At 35.9% G+C, this 14,459-nt stretch overlaps 1 protein-coding gene across 19 annotated transcripts in view; it reads left to right on the top strand.

The window, feature by feature from the left end:
* The window catches only part of METTL8 (methyltransferase 8, tRNA N3-cytidine), an 81,325-nt gene that overhangs the window by 53,969 nt on the left and 12,897 nt on the right, over window positions 1–14,459 (top strand). For 8 of the 19 annotated variants that reach the window (XM_085584450.1, XM_085584460.1, XM_085584461.1 and 5 more), the window contains one exon: window positions 1,630–3,266. In XM_085584450.1, coding sequence (XP_085440576.1) covers window positions 1,630–1,877 — 248 coding nt within the window. In that variant the 3' untranslated portion in view covers window positions 1,878–3,266. Of the gene's footprint in view, window positions 1–1,629; window positions 3,267–7,091; window positions 7,184–13,043; window positions 13,483–14,459 lie in introns of those variants that run through there. The other 11 variants (XM_085584453.1, XM_085584455.1, XM_085584454.1 and 8 more) reach the window with 7 other exon arrangements.

Here is a 14,459-nt window from a genome sequence, read left to right as displayed (position 1 = left end):
TTTAAAATAATAGTGCCTGATTTGGAAGTAGTAAGATCAGCTACTATTTTTAGTGTAAGATTCACAGAAGGGGATATGGAAAAAGGCATCATTCCCAATAAGAACTTCTGAAACTTAGTAGCACTTTCTGTTTTTTGGCTTTATGACATTTCAGTTTTCAAAAAGCTTAATCAAAAACATGTTTTTAAAACACTTTCAAATTATCTGTATTAAACAGAAACGACTACTGAAATAAAAGAAGAAAAAGAGATGCAGACGTCTATATAGGAAAGGCAGTTTAAACCAGCTTATTGTTAATTAATTTCTGGAGGAAAGAAAAACTAGTTTTTTAATATAGAAAAATGCACTTAAGTTTTACTTTTGACATAGGAAGTTGATTCTTTAATCAGATGTTCACCTAAATTAATTTCATTCTATAAACACTAAACATTTTAATTTGTAATTACAATTTTTCTTTCATTTTTGTGGAATTTTATTTGGTTGTTTCAAGCATGGCTTCCTAATGGAAATTAGAGAAAGGTAGTCTTGTTAGAACTGAGCTTCAGTTTCATTGTCTTTGGCTTGTTTTATGAATACCTTGTATTTTTTGGCCAGATGTACATGAGCAAAACATATATGGTATTTACTGGTTTATGCCTTGCTTAGTTTTTAAGCAAGTGTGAGGCAGTTAAAAAGTAAAGAAAATGACCAACTTTTTTTCCTACACTAATTTTGAAGTATCTAGTCAATAGCAATTGGCTCATACAAAAAAATTTGCCTTTTTCTTAGTAAAACCAAGGCTAAGGAAAAGGCTTAGAATGTGGCTTTTGCCACATTCACAAATCCACTGAATCTGAAGAGGACAGCCAAATGCAGGTGTGATGAGGAGGAACTGTAGGAACACTAGGGAAAAGTTTATTGTCTTGGAAACTGTAAAGCTAATCTGATTCTGCTAGTTTATAATGACAAAAAAGTTATAGTAAACAACCACAATATTTGTATTAAACAGTGGTGGAAATCACTAGCAGGAATTCTGCTACTTCATTTTCATTCATTATGTGATCTTTACTCACTGTTCCAGTGTGCTCTTTGATCTGCTGACATATGGTTTGCTTCCTCTTTTTCCTGTGTGTAGTGGACAGCTGAGCATTTTCCTAAGGAGATATATACACAAATATTTGCAGTCAAGTTGGCTGGCTGAGTTATTGTTAGAATTAAAAAAGGGGAGATTTTTTTCTTTCTGTACAGATTGCTTTTTCCTTTTGTGTGAATGCAATGAATTGTATAGATGCTAAATTATATACAGTGGTGGTGACTGCATTTTTTAATAATTTTAAGTCAAGTGTTAGAGAATCATAGAATGGTTTGGGTTGGAAGAGCCTTAAAGATCATCTAGTACCAACCCCTCTGCTGCAGGCAAGGACACCTTCCACTAGACCAGATTGCTCAAAGTTCCACCCAGCCTATCCTTGAATAAGGGTATATTGTCTATCATGTATATATATGTATGTATATAATGTATAAGCCATTTCTTCTCCATAGAGCATCTTCATAATGGGTGGTTGAACAACCTTGGAAATGAAACATGTATACGTGCTGCAAAAATATTAAAAACTGCTATTGTTAATAATAGTTCACTTTGCATTTCAGTATATGTATACTTCTCTCCATGTTTGGAACAAGGATTGGACATGAGGGTTTTTTTACATCAGTTATGTGCCAGTTCCCCTTCTCTTAAGAATCATCCAGAATTTGGACGAGGTAAGTCTCCTATAGGCAGTTGCCCTTTGTATGTAGTCAGTAAGAGCTACATGGGTTGCCATGGGCATCTTAGCAGGTTCTTCATCTACCTGTGCCTCCTGGCATGCAGGTCATGCCTGGACTGGGCTTTGAGCTGAGAAGGAAACTTCTCTGTTCAGTGACCATCCTTCACCTCTTGCTAGTACCAAGCAACTAAAAGGAGAATTTGCCTGATTTGAAAGCAAGAGAGGAGAAAGATGAAGATGCAGCTCAAAGGCAGGCAAGAGAGGGAGTGAGTGTTTCCTCTAGGAGCTAGGGTGAGAAGCAGTCTTGGAGAGATTGACCAAGAAAAATGAGATGCACAATAGGGAACTGAGGAACAGCACACAGTGGATACAGTTTATGGAGAAGATTTGTAACAGGATACAGTGGGGCAGGGTGAGGACCTTGGGCCTAGAAATAAATGAAATGAAATTAATTAATTTAATTATTTAAATTAAAAAATAGAGGGGGCAAGAAGAGAAAGGGAACTATTTGTCACAAAAATAGGGTGAAATCTGGGTAAGCAAAGCAATTGGTATAAGGACTGGATGTAGAAAGGCCTATCTTCAAAGTTTTTATTCTCCCAAATGGTAATGTATTTCACATCTTAGTGGAATATTACAGGTTTCTCTTTCATCCATATGTGCACAATGCATTTCAATATATTAAAAAGATTGAATGTTTCATTTGTTGTAGTTTGTATGTGCTACGCACATGTTTTCAGCAGTGCAGGCAAGTGTGTGATACACCTGCTTTTGCTTTCTCCTTAGGGAACAATGTTTTTACCTTTTTTTCAACTAGAATCCTTTAGTGACAGAAGCTAAATTCCTATCCTCCTGGGAAGCAAATACCAGAGAATAACAGAAGTGTTTGTATCCTGATTGTGTGCAATCAAGGTAGAACAATTAAATTTACTCCATGTGTTCTGATGATGTCCCATTTAAATCAAGACAATATCTGCAGATTATTACTGTGAAGAGCCTCCCAATATCAGTTTCTGTTATATTTGCATCTGTTCAACAGAACTTATAATGAATTTGTATAAACTAGAAATAAAACTTTAAAAAAATAGCAGAACAGGCTTCATCTGGGATCACAGCAATTTAGAGATGGAATATTTTTGTTATTTTAAAACACTGACGGTTGCAGAGGAGCACTTATCCAAGAGACTGAAAATTTTGCTTATTTGAGGTATAATGTATGTCAAGAATATTAAAGCTAATATCCATGTTTTGAAGCTTTGTATACTTAATGTTAGCTAAAGCTATCTTGTCAATTGCTGCTGTGAAAAAGGAGTTAGCAACTATTTTCAGAGGCTATTTTATTGATCAGGTTGCTACAATTTTGAAGGGAACTCAAAAGATTAAGGAAGCATGTGCATTAGCTTAATAAGGCTAAAACCCACAGATGACATATACAATTTGATACATAATTAGTTTAAGAATAATCCAGGCATTCCTGTGTTTTGATACTAAATAAAATTTTAAATTCATTTTAAAAACAGATTTGGTGTATACTCCTAGTTCTAAAAACAACCAAAATGTTAACATTTTTAATTATGATGTAAAAATAGAGTGCTCTACAGCTGCTGCATAAGTCCAATGTGTAGTCTTCTCTGTAGTGTGTCCTGTTCAGAGAGAAGAAAAAGACGCAGTAAAAATAGATAGTGAAGTTTTTTCATGTCTCTAGGAATTTCCATATGAAAACAGCTTTGGGAATTGGATGATAGACAATGTGAGAATGGCATATAATCTTATGATTTAGTATTTAGAAGGTCTAATTTATACCTTTACATGATACAAAAAGCAAGATAAATTAGTCAAGTTGGCAGGCAACAAACTTTCATTGTATATATTTATCACCATGCCCTATTAAAACAAGGAATCTAAATGTTCACAAGGCTAAAAGATCGGTGAGTTACCAAAAGCTGGTTGTATTAGATTTTTCCATTTTCATTTTTATATGTGTGAATGGGAAATTTTGCATATTTACTGTTTGAGATTTTTAAATGCTTCAATTAAAAAAAAACAAAGAAACAAAGAAATAATGATCCTAAAACCTTCCTCATTACCTTTTTTGAGATCCTAACATTGCTCAACATTCAGCTCAACAGCAGAGCTGAAGAATATGCCTGAATACAAAATGGTCTAGTAGACACAGTTACCAAATTAAGAAAAGATAGAAGGGGGAAAGGGAGAAAAATAGAGAACATAGTAATTGGCATGACAACATGTAGTCCTGTAGCAATCATACAGCACTTAGTATTTTATATGGAATGACAAATTCAGTACAGTTCCTGAGAGAGTGGGAGAGACACCAGTCTTGCCACATTTCTCTGTCACCCCTGACAGTAAACTGGCATGTGGACAAGCCAAAGGCCAAAGTATGAAAGTAGTTGGTTTGCTCTAAGAGTTACAATTAATTAATTAAGCTCGGTTGAGAGTGGTTGTTTTGGATGGTTTAATCGCAAAGCCAACACTATTTTTTTCTTTCTTTAGTGTCAGGCACACTCTAGCCTCCATTTCCTTCTGATATAACAAGTGCTTTTTAAATGGAGGAGTGCATCTTTCAACTTGAATAAAAGGGTTGTTGTGCAGTGTAGCATTTAGCAGATAGGCTTAGAGAATCCAGACCTACCAGTAGTCTTTTATTTTACACTAGGAAAGGCTTTGCCATTTTAAGTGGTTCTGTTTGCTACATTCCCCACTAAGCACAGTAGTCAGATGTTGTTCTGAGGAATCAGGCAGCTTAGCTTCCAATGACATTGATTACACACAACAGTGAGAGCATGAGAAAGAGTAGTGGGTGGAGAAGTGAAAAGGCAGTGTGAGGCATTTCAAGGAGGAGATCTACACTCTGGCACTTGCATGTGGGTGACAATCCTTCAGAGAAACAATTTTAACTCTGAAGTGGAGCTGAGTTGAATCTTCTGTGCTCACTTCAGGTTTAATCTCCATCCCTGCAAACTACCAGTGCAGCCTGTAGTTAGATGTGCATTTACTTAAAATGAAAATAACAGTAGCAAGAAGCTGCATTTTTAGCATGGAGCTCTGATTTCAGAGAGAGAGATGCTGGCATGTTAGTCCCTGGCATAAACAGGTGCAATTTTCAATGACAATGCTAATCCTGTTTACACATGGGCTGAGCTAAACCCAAAGATGACACACAATGCTTTTCAAAATCATTCATTTAATCCCTTCTGAATTTTTGCAATTTAACAACCAGAGATGTTTGTGTTAAGAAAAGGTGATATGAAAGAGCTGACATTGTCGGTGACCATGACTTTCTCTGACATATACATTACGACAGTCATTACCTTATTTTAGATAAAAATGTCACCTTTTTATTCAAGAGTGAATATTAGTGAATTGAATAAATCTTCAGTGGTAGTTACCAAACTCTGAAATAAGATCTGCTTTTTAAATTAGAAACAGTCTGAGCTAGCTTATACAAAGAAAGAAAAACAAAACCATCCTAGCAATAAGTCTACATTTTATTTTACCAAAGTTTATGAAGAATCAATGCAATCAACAAGAACCTTGGGTTTAGTTTTTTTTCTTTTACATGTACTTATTTTAATAGCAAAAGAAAGCAGATGGAACAGGAAGCTGCATGGTACACAGTCTACAAAAAATGCAAGTATTACTTTATCACTTAAGATATTTAACAAGCTACTAAATCACACTCTTCTTGCATCAATTGCCTGGAGGCAGAGTATCAGAAACAGTAAATATTTATTTTACTTAGAAACAATCTTAGTAAAAGGCCTCAGGGTTTAATCTAAAAGAAAAAAAAAAAATCTTTGGATCTTTGACCCAAATTTCCAATGTCATTTATGTCAGTTTAAGTCCAGAAGACTCCAAAGTCTATAGAGTTTCTTCAAGATATTGACTAGTTGCTCACAATTTGAATCCAAATTAATAGTGCCTGCTTTGGTTTTGCTTGGAGTAGAGTTAATTTTCTTCACAGTGGCTAGTATGGTGCTATGTTTTAGATTTGTGCTAAAAACAGTTTGGTTATATAGAGATGTTTTTCCTCTTGCTGAGCTGCACTTGCACAGTATCAAGGCCTTTTCTGCTTCTTGTATTGCTTCACCCGTGAGAAGGCTGGGGTTGAAGTGGGATATGAGAGGGGACACAGCACAGCTGACACCAGTTGACCAAAGGGATGTAACAAACCATATAGTGTCATGCTCAGCATATAATTCTGAGGAAAACAGAAGAGAGGGAGGGATATTTGGAGTTACAGTTTTTGTCTTCCCAAGTCACCATTGCATGTGCTGGAGCCCTGGCTGTCCTGGATATGGCTGAGCAGCTGCTGGCCCGTGGGAGGTGGTGAATGAATTAATTCTTTAGCTTTGATTGCATGCACAGCTTTTGCTTTACCTATTGAACTCTCCTTATTTCAACCCATGACTTCTCTTGCTTTTACCCTCATGAGTCTCCCCCACTCCACCAGAGTGAAGTGAGTGAATGGTGCTTAGTTGCTGGCTGGGGTTAATCCATGACAGGACCTAATGCTACCTGCAAAGATAAAATTGCAAACATTAAAGTACAAAAATACTTTGTTCGCTACTCTTACTTTGTTTAAGGGCTGAAATTTGATTTGCTCAGATACACGTTTATATTTTTGTGTAGGATATTCAGAATTTTTTATCCTAATAAATTCTGTAGTAGGTAATAAGTTTTATGAAACTTAATAACCAACCAGGTAAGCATGATTGACTAAGTTAAGTGATTTGTATATAAAATCCTTAAGACATGTTCGTATTTGTTGTCTCAAATACTTGAGAAAGCTACTGTAAGAAAGTATGCCTATTCTGAAACTTAAAAAGACCTTTGAAGTTCAAAATAACAAAGATTGTGAAGATAGGAAAAAAAACCCCAATAAGTGGAAAAATGGCTTATTAAAATCCATTGTCAGAAAATGAAAATGCATATTTATGCTTTCCTGTGTTTTTCACAGACATTGTGTTATTTCATTACCAAAGACTTTGCACAATGGTATGTGGTTCTAAGGAAATACCAGTAAAGCAATATAATCTAAACTTATATTATGCTTTGGGCTTCCATTTTTTTCCAATTGTTCATTCTTCTTTTTCTAAATTAGTCAGTCAGATTAAAAAAGAAAGCAAACATGATACTCTTCGGAAGTCACAGCTGAAGGTAATGCAAATACTAGCTAAGTGTTTTTTCTGGTGGACTTTCCATTCCTATATGAGATCAAGAATACAGCAGTCTTACCTGGTGTGTTACCAGCAAATTTTTGGTAGAGGTATGCTATATGTATGCTTGTGATACTTTATATAATTTTTATATTCTTGTTTCCAGCCACACTACCTTCTGATTCATCTTAATAACACTTCTGGAGACTCTCAAGTGGAGTGTAATAATTATTATTGGATATTTTAAGTATACATTACGTAAGTATTAGTGGTTGTATTCATAAAGTGAATTAAAAAAAAGTTTAACCTAAACATACATGTGTATACATGTGTAACTACATGAACAATGACAATTTCAGGCCTCTTGGTTTTCATGCGCAGCTTATTTGGTGAGATCAGCAATGAACTTGCAACCTTTCCCCAGGGTAGCCTAGAGCAACCTTTTCTATCTCTCCAAGAGTTTGAGTGCTTTTTCTTTTAAAAACAAAACAAAGCAAAACCACAACAAAACAGTTATTGCCTAAGATAAGCCTAACAGGCTTAGATTATATATATACATACATGTACATATGTATATGTGTATGTGTAAAAGTAAAATGAGAACATAGAGAACATCAGCCGGCTGAGAGGTAGAGAAATGGAAATTGGATGGCATCCAAGTAAAGAAAGTTCCAGCCATTAGAAAAAAGAAATTCTTTAAACAGGCATTTAACACAAGGGAAGAGAGAAAGGTTGTTCACTTCGTTTTTCCTTAAACAAATGGTTGTATGGAATGAGTAGTAAAAGGAGAGTTAATAAAGGTCTTTCTATTATTAATCTAGAAAAGTGTACAAGACATAACTTTCACGCTTGGACTTTTGAAACACTTTTATGCAAGGGGCCTGCTGGGGATCTGCATTCTTCTGCAGTCAGTATGGATGCTGAGTCATCAGGAAAGCTGACCATTTGGTTTTTGGTTTCTAAATATAGAGGTGAACATTTAAAGCCCTAATCTGCTAACAGTGGACACTCGTATGCAGTGTTGGTGACGTGAATGATTTCATTCTTAATAGGGTTGTATCAAAACCAAAGCTGTGCTTGTATGACATGTGCTCTTGAAGAACTATTGTTTCTATGACAAAAAAATAAATTAAAATTTAAAAATTATTAAAAGAAATATAGAAGAGCAACAAGCTTCAGTTTTTGGTAAGCATCAGAACCCTTTCATGGCAGCTTTTGTATCTTTGCTATATGCAAAGGAGGTGGAACAAGTAGACTTCGGGGGAGGGAACATAAGAACAACTTGAATTAAGAAAGGAAGCTTAGATTAAGCCTTAGAAGAGGTGAATTATGACTCTTTGATTGGGTTTTAGCTATTGTAATCAGGGAATAAGGAGATTGTGTGAGTCTGCCTTAAAATTTTCTGTTTGATAATAATATTATTGAATAATATTATCAGAGATTTATACTACCATGACATTTGTAGTTGGTGTACTATACTAACATTCAGTACATAGATTGGTGTGGGTTTTTTAAATTTCTAATTAAGTTCTTCACACTTGGTTTGTTTGGAAACTTTGCTGAAGTAGGACCTATGACATTCAAAATGCTGTGACAGAATCAGAATTAACACAGGCATTTTCACTTTCACTTTAGATAAATTTGTACAATTCAGTATCATGCAGTAGGAGTTCATTCTTAAGAAAGCAAGCTTTTACATCACTGGTTCAGTGTTTTATTTTGACAGCATTCTGTGCCTTCTGCATAGATCCTAGCTGAAGAGATGCTGGCTGAGTGCTTTGCCACCTGAAAATGTGGGACAGGAGGCAGAAATCCTGCCTGGTCAGTGATACTATCAGTTTGGCTAAGCACGTACCAGACCTCAGCCAGTGACTCACCCCTGGCTCTCTCTGCTCAAATCTGCTGCTGCAGTGTGTGCAGCACAGCTCCATCTCCCCATCCAGCTACCAAGGTCTTCAGGAAAGTGAGTCCTCCAACAAGCTGGGAGCTCCTGTGGGTACTGTTCTGGCAGGCCAGTATGGCCCAGGGGCGCTCCAGTGCCTGCTCTGCTTTGAGTGAAGCACATGCTTATTTACATTGCTTGCAGTCCAAGTGGGCAAAACTCCTTGTAACTGAATTAAGGAAAGACTATCTAGTAACTGGATGGCAGCAAAGAAAAGACTGTTTTGAGGAAAAATAGGTTTTTTATTTAAACTTTGTATCAAACTTTCATCCCGAGTATGCACAGTAGGTTTCAAGAGCTATTTTTTGTAGGTGAAATAGCTGGGAATGGAACTCTTTAACAGGATGTAAAAAACCTGTAGCTATGTTAAGTGACAAAGCTCTGGCCATTGCATCCAACATGCAGTGCTTTTGTGCAGTGGCAGTTCATGTGCAGCTGATTTATCAGTCAAAAAACCAGCCGTTACGTTACTATAGGATGTGAGCTTCAAAATGAGGCTGTGCCCTGGTTTTGTGTGAGAACTTAAAACAGGCAAAGTTTGAGGTGTTAAAAGTTAGTCGGCCACGCGTGAGTTACAAAGCCACGACAAGTTAGGAACTCATTAAATCTTGAAAATAGTTGAATTTTGTCACTTTCCTTCCAGCTGGTGTAAGACTAAGATGATTTTACAACAAAAGGGGGTTTCTTGACAATATTATAGCAGCATGATGAGAAGAATCTTTTTTTGACTGAACTAGGGCAGAAGATTCTTCTGGCACTTGTGCTAAAAGGTCTGGCCCTAGCCATAACCATCTTCTGTGTTCCTCTCATGGAATTTCTTAGCAGTATGTAGGTGGAGTCAAGGTCTCTGGCTCCAAAAGATAAATGCCTAATATGTGACCTACAAATGTATTTTTTCTATCTGTGGTAGATATAAAGAAAACAAGAAAGTCCTCGTTTATTCCACTGGTAGAAAAATCAGTAAATATTTATTATCCCATTTCCTAATGTACTTTGGAGAAGACTGAATCCTTATTTCAATTATGCATAGTATGCTGAAGATATTAATTTGGGACTTTATTATTGGGCTCTATTGTAATTATTTTTACTTTGGGTGCTGTCTTTGCACAGACTGAAAACCATTATACATCTCTTTTCTTAATTTAACTTTTTACTGTTATTTGTCTAAATTCTACCTACAACATTCCAAATATTAGTTATTTCATGTGTTCTACCATAAATATATAAAGGTGAGATACAATTGAAAAAATTCACAATACAGCTGAGGTGGGAAAGAGGTATGGAATGAGTTTTTGATTATCTAAAATACAGGCACAATTCCAGCTTAAACTCTTAACATTGTGTGACCAGTTATTATGTCTTGTTTGAACCTTATATGAAAAAAACCCCATGGAAAATGTAAAATATTTACTGTGTTCACAAAACTGCTAGTGCTTCTTTTTCCAGTTTCGCTCATCCCTGTTAGCTCTGACAATGCTGCCATGTGACTTGTGGTGAAATTAAATTCCCATAAAAACCGCAAGTTTGCGGTATAAAATATACTTGTGAATTTCTCTAATGAATGTGCTTCACCACAAAGGGCCTAGAGCAGCTCACTGGTCAGTGACTATTATTATGCACAAATCAAGTCCCTCTTGTGGGAACACCTCTATTAGGTCACTTATAGTATAATATGACATGTTTTCTTTCATGTGATACCTAGGATGACCCTGTCTCAAATTTGATGCAGCAAATATTTTGAGGGTTCTGACCTCAGGAATCAAGTAAAAGTTTTGCCATAGACTTCACTTAAGACAAAAGCTCATCATAAAGAAATTTCATAGTCAGATCTAGGGCTGCTGTGCATACCTTTTCAGGGATCTGCTGACACTGATGAGTGTAATATCAAGAGTTGTTGAACTCTTTTGGCAAAATGAAAAAGAAAGAGAAAAATGCTGCAGTTTGAGTATATCTGTATGTTGCTGTGTTGTCAGACATGCTTTTTAAATAAGTTTTTAAGTTTTTATAAGAAATGCTTTAATAAAATACTAATATGGAATGTTCTGTTCAGCAGACACAGAAAAGAAGCAGTCCAGGGTCTGTATCTGCTCAGTACAGAAAAGGCCCATAACAGAAGCAGCAAAATGACTTAATATGAAGAATTTTGAAAAAGGAAACTAAGCTATTCTGCATTCTCATTTATTAGACAGGGGGAGGGAACTGAAGAGTAACCTTTAAGGAACTCAAATTGCACCTGAATAATTTGCATTTAGAAAGGATGTTCCTTTCATGTTCAATTGGTTTATTGAATCCATGCTAGATTCCTGTAAGTGCTACATAGGTTTTGCATCTCCAATATTTTGCCTAAATGAAAGACTAACCTTTGGAATCTGGCTTGGCTATATAACATTTATGTTTAGTCTAATAGAGGTGAAGAAAGTCATTGAAATGAATGGCACAAATTCTCTTGGTCCTTTGGAAGCAGCTTTAACAACAATCTCACTTGGATGTTCAGAGTGACAGGAATTAACATCATTCCTGTACATAGGAACATCCTTCTACTTGAAACAGCCTTCACAAATTCATGTTTCAGTAATCTACAAGGGCAGAGTGTGGTGCTGAGAGAGGAAAAGCTGAATATACTTTTAATTACTGTGAGAAATTAAAAAGAAGGCAAGTGCTTTTGTGGTGAGCAAGTCTGCCTTCATTTTGATTCTACTAGTCTGCCATAAAGAAACTTCAAACAATGCCTATTTTACTGAACAGAGATACTTTGAAAATTATTGTCTTAAGGAGCTGTGGGGTTGGTGTGAATGTGGATAGAGGTAATTTTGTTCCTTTAGTGTACAGTATATGTTGACAGTAAATTCTTCCTGCAGACAGTGGTTATAAGAAGTTTTGCCCTGTGGGTTACACAAAATACTGTATTAGAAGTATAAGAGAAACTTTGCTTTTTATGTGGGACTTCTCAATAATACGCCTATTTCAGTCTCCTTCTGTTTCAGCCTTTATGTGTAGATCTCTCAGGTATCTTGAACAGTCTTTGTGGACAAGATAGTATTTAACAAGGTGCTTCAGACTTGTAATATTTTGGAATTTGTTTGTGATTTTTATGCAAATGCAAAATCATATTGAAATCAGACAGGAAACTAATTTGTGAATTATACTCAGGAAGTGTTCTGTGGAAAAATACCCAAGTCTGTAACAGGGAATAGGTATTTAATATACTCAGCAATAGACACATCACATTGTAAGTAGCATTTTTGAGTTTATTCCTACCAGTGAGTATTTGTTTGTATTAAGGCAAGGGGATAGTTTGGTTCTCATCCTGAAAAACAAGAAAAAGCTAATGTCTTTGTGGACTCTGCACTCACACTGTCTTTAGGGGAACTTAACAATAACAGTGCAATTGCTCTTTCAGCTGGAGTCTGGAATGTCCTGAGTTATTCTGAATGTGCATTAGCCTCAGTTATTGGCACCCTAGTCCCCAGATGGAATTTTTCCTTCTAGTCCTCTGCAGCATTCCTCATCAAAAGGGCTCATCTTACCCTTTACCATATGATGGTAGAAGGTTTAGAGTTTGGAATGACAGTACTGAAAAGTGAAAACTTCTATAGAAGAAAAATCATAACTTCTTTTCAAAAAAATCCCTATGTAATCTTTGCTTTAATTTTATTGAATCCCATGACAAGAAACTATCCAGTAAACAGTTTACTATTGCTAAATGTCAGGACTAAATAACAAGAGCCATGGATAAAATAACCATCATAATAAAGGTTGACTAAAGCCATACATAAGCAAAGGCTTCTCAGACAACCTGGATATTTTGTACATGTCCCATCAGCAAGAAAAGGCATGGCATAGCTGCAGTCCAGCTGCTAAACTGTAACTGGTTATGACCCTGTGTAAGAAGTTGTCTTACCCTGATGAATAATCATCTAATTTCACTCATTGTTAACTCACTGCCTGCTCATGGTTGGGTTAGAGTGATGGGGATATGGTAACATGCACAGCATGTTCTTTGGCACTGAAGACTTACAGCTAAGACAGAAGAATGCTGTGTATTCTCAGAGATGGAGGGTGCAGCTCATCTGATTTTCTGTATCTTCTGTTCTTTGCTCTGCCTATTCAAAGAATTGGCTCTACCTATTAAAAGAATAATAATTTGGTATCAATATTCTGCTCTGTTTTCTCTAGGCACTCCAAGAATGAGATTTGAACTACTTAAGAGATGTACTAAAGCTTAGAAATAAAACATAGGTCATCTAGACCAATGGATCTTTCTGCAGTAAGAGCAAAGCTTGACCATGATGTTGTTTTCTTTGGAAACAGTTCAGCTCTGTTTCAGAAACTACAGATAAGGAATGTAGGTATCCATATTTGTGTGCATGTGTGTGTAAACCAAAATAAAAATTCCAAAACAAAGCAAGTTGACTTGCTTCTTCCCAGCTCCATGTAGAATCATAGAACTACATAGATAGCAGTTGTGTTGCTTTGTGCATGCCTAAGGTGTGGTCAGGAATCAATATAGAAATACATTAAAAATATAATGGAAAAAAGAAACTAACGTGCAGAAATGTCCTGTTGCTATTCTGTTTGCCTCTAAATGTTGTTGTAAATAAATGAGTATGTGCAATTTGCCATGGAATATCCTTTACACTAAAAACTCAATTTGGAATAAGTTTTACATCATACTTCATAACTTCTTTGGATTTTTAAAAACTTTTTAATAACTTGGCATATGAATTTATGAGTGTACTGTCGTACTGTCATCAAAAAGAAGATCAAAATAGTGACTAGAATAAGTGAAAAGGAGATAGAACTGGCACAAAATCTGTACGGAACAAAGAAGTTACCTTTATTATTCAAAGTACAACTCCCGTTGGGAACTTGCCTAGGTATCATATAAATCATGATGGAATAGGTCCTCTAATGAAGGACCATTATGATGGCAAGCAGGTAGTCTCCATTTGAAATAAAAAGCTTGGCACAATTATACCGGTTGTTAACGTGCAAGCAGCTAAAAGAACCCTGTGTGTTATTAGGCACTTACCCTTACTACCTGAAGTGGAATTGTCTGATTGGAAAGTTGGGTGGGACTTCCTGTGGAAAAAAATGCAAATTGTGTACAAAGTTATCTGTATGAATCTTATGACTGATTTTAGTGGTTTAAGGTTAAGTTTTCTTGGCAATGAAATAATTATTTTGGCTCTTCCTGAGGACTGTAAACTTTATTAAGCACATGCATGACAAGTAATCTGATAGCAAACGATATCTTTTTTGCCTCCCTAGTCCCTTAAACATTGGCTGAATACTTTCATCTGAGATAGGCATTGCTTTCACTGTTGTTTCTATGACAGATGAATATGAATGGTGATTCTATCTTTGGAAGGCAGAAGATGAGATGCATTGTCTTTTAGGGGTCAAGTCTGATAGGTATCCTTTTATATGTGTCGGTATTGAGTCTTATAAAAGATTTTTCAAAGTGAAAATAAGTTTTCCCGAGAGAGAAAGATAAGAAATAAAGGATTAGTAGCTCCTACTGTGAAATTCTAGCCCTATTTCTAATGCTAGGTTAATAGTTGGTATTTGTGATCCTAAAGGCCTATGATT

Source organism: Lonchura striata, chromosome 7 (genome assembly GCF_050655825.1).
Source record: "Lonchura striata isolate lonStrDom1 chromosome 7, ASM5065582v1, whole genome shotgun sequence".
Classification (NCBI taxonomy): Eukaryota; Metazoa; Chordata; class Aves; order Passeriformes; family Estrildidae; genus Lonchura; species Lonchura striata.
The sequence above is the reverse complement of the archived record's forward strand: the minus strand, read 5'-3'. Positions and strand labels throughout refer to the sequence as shown.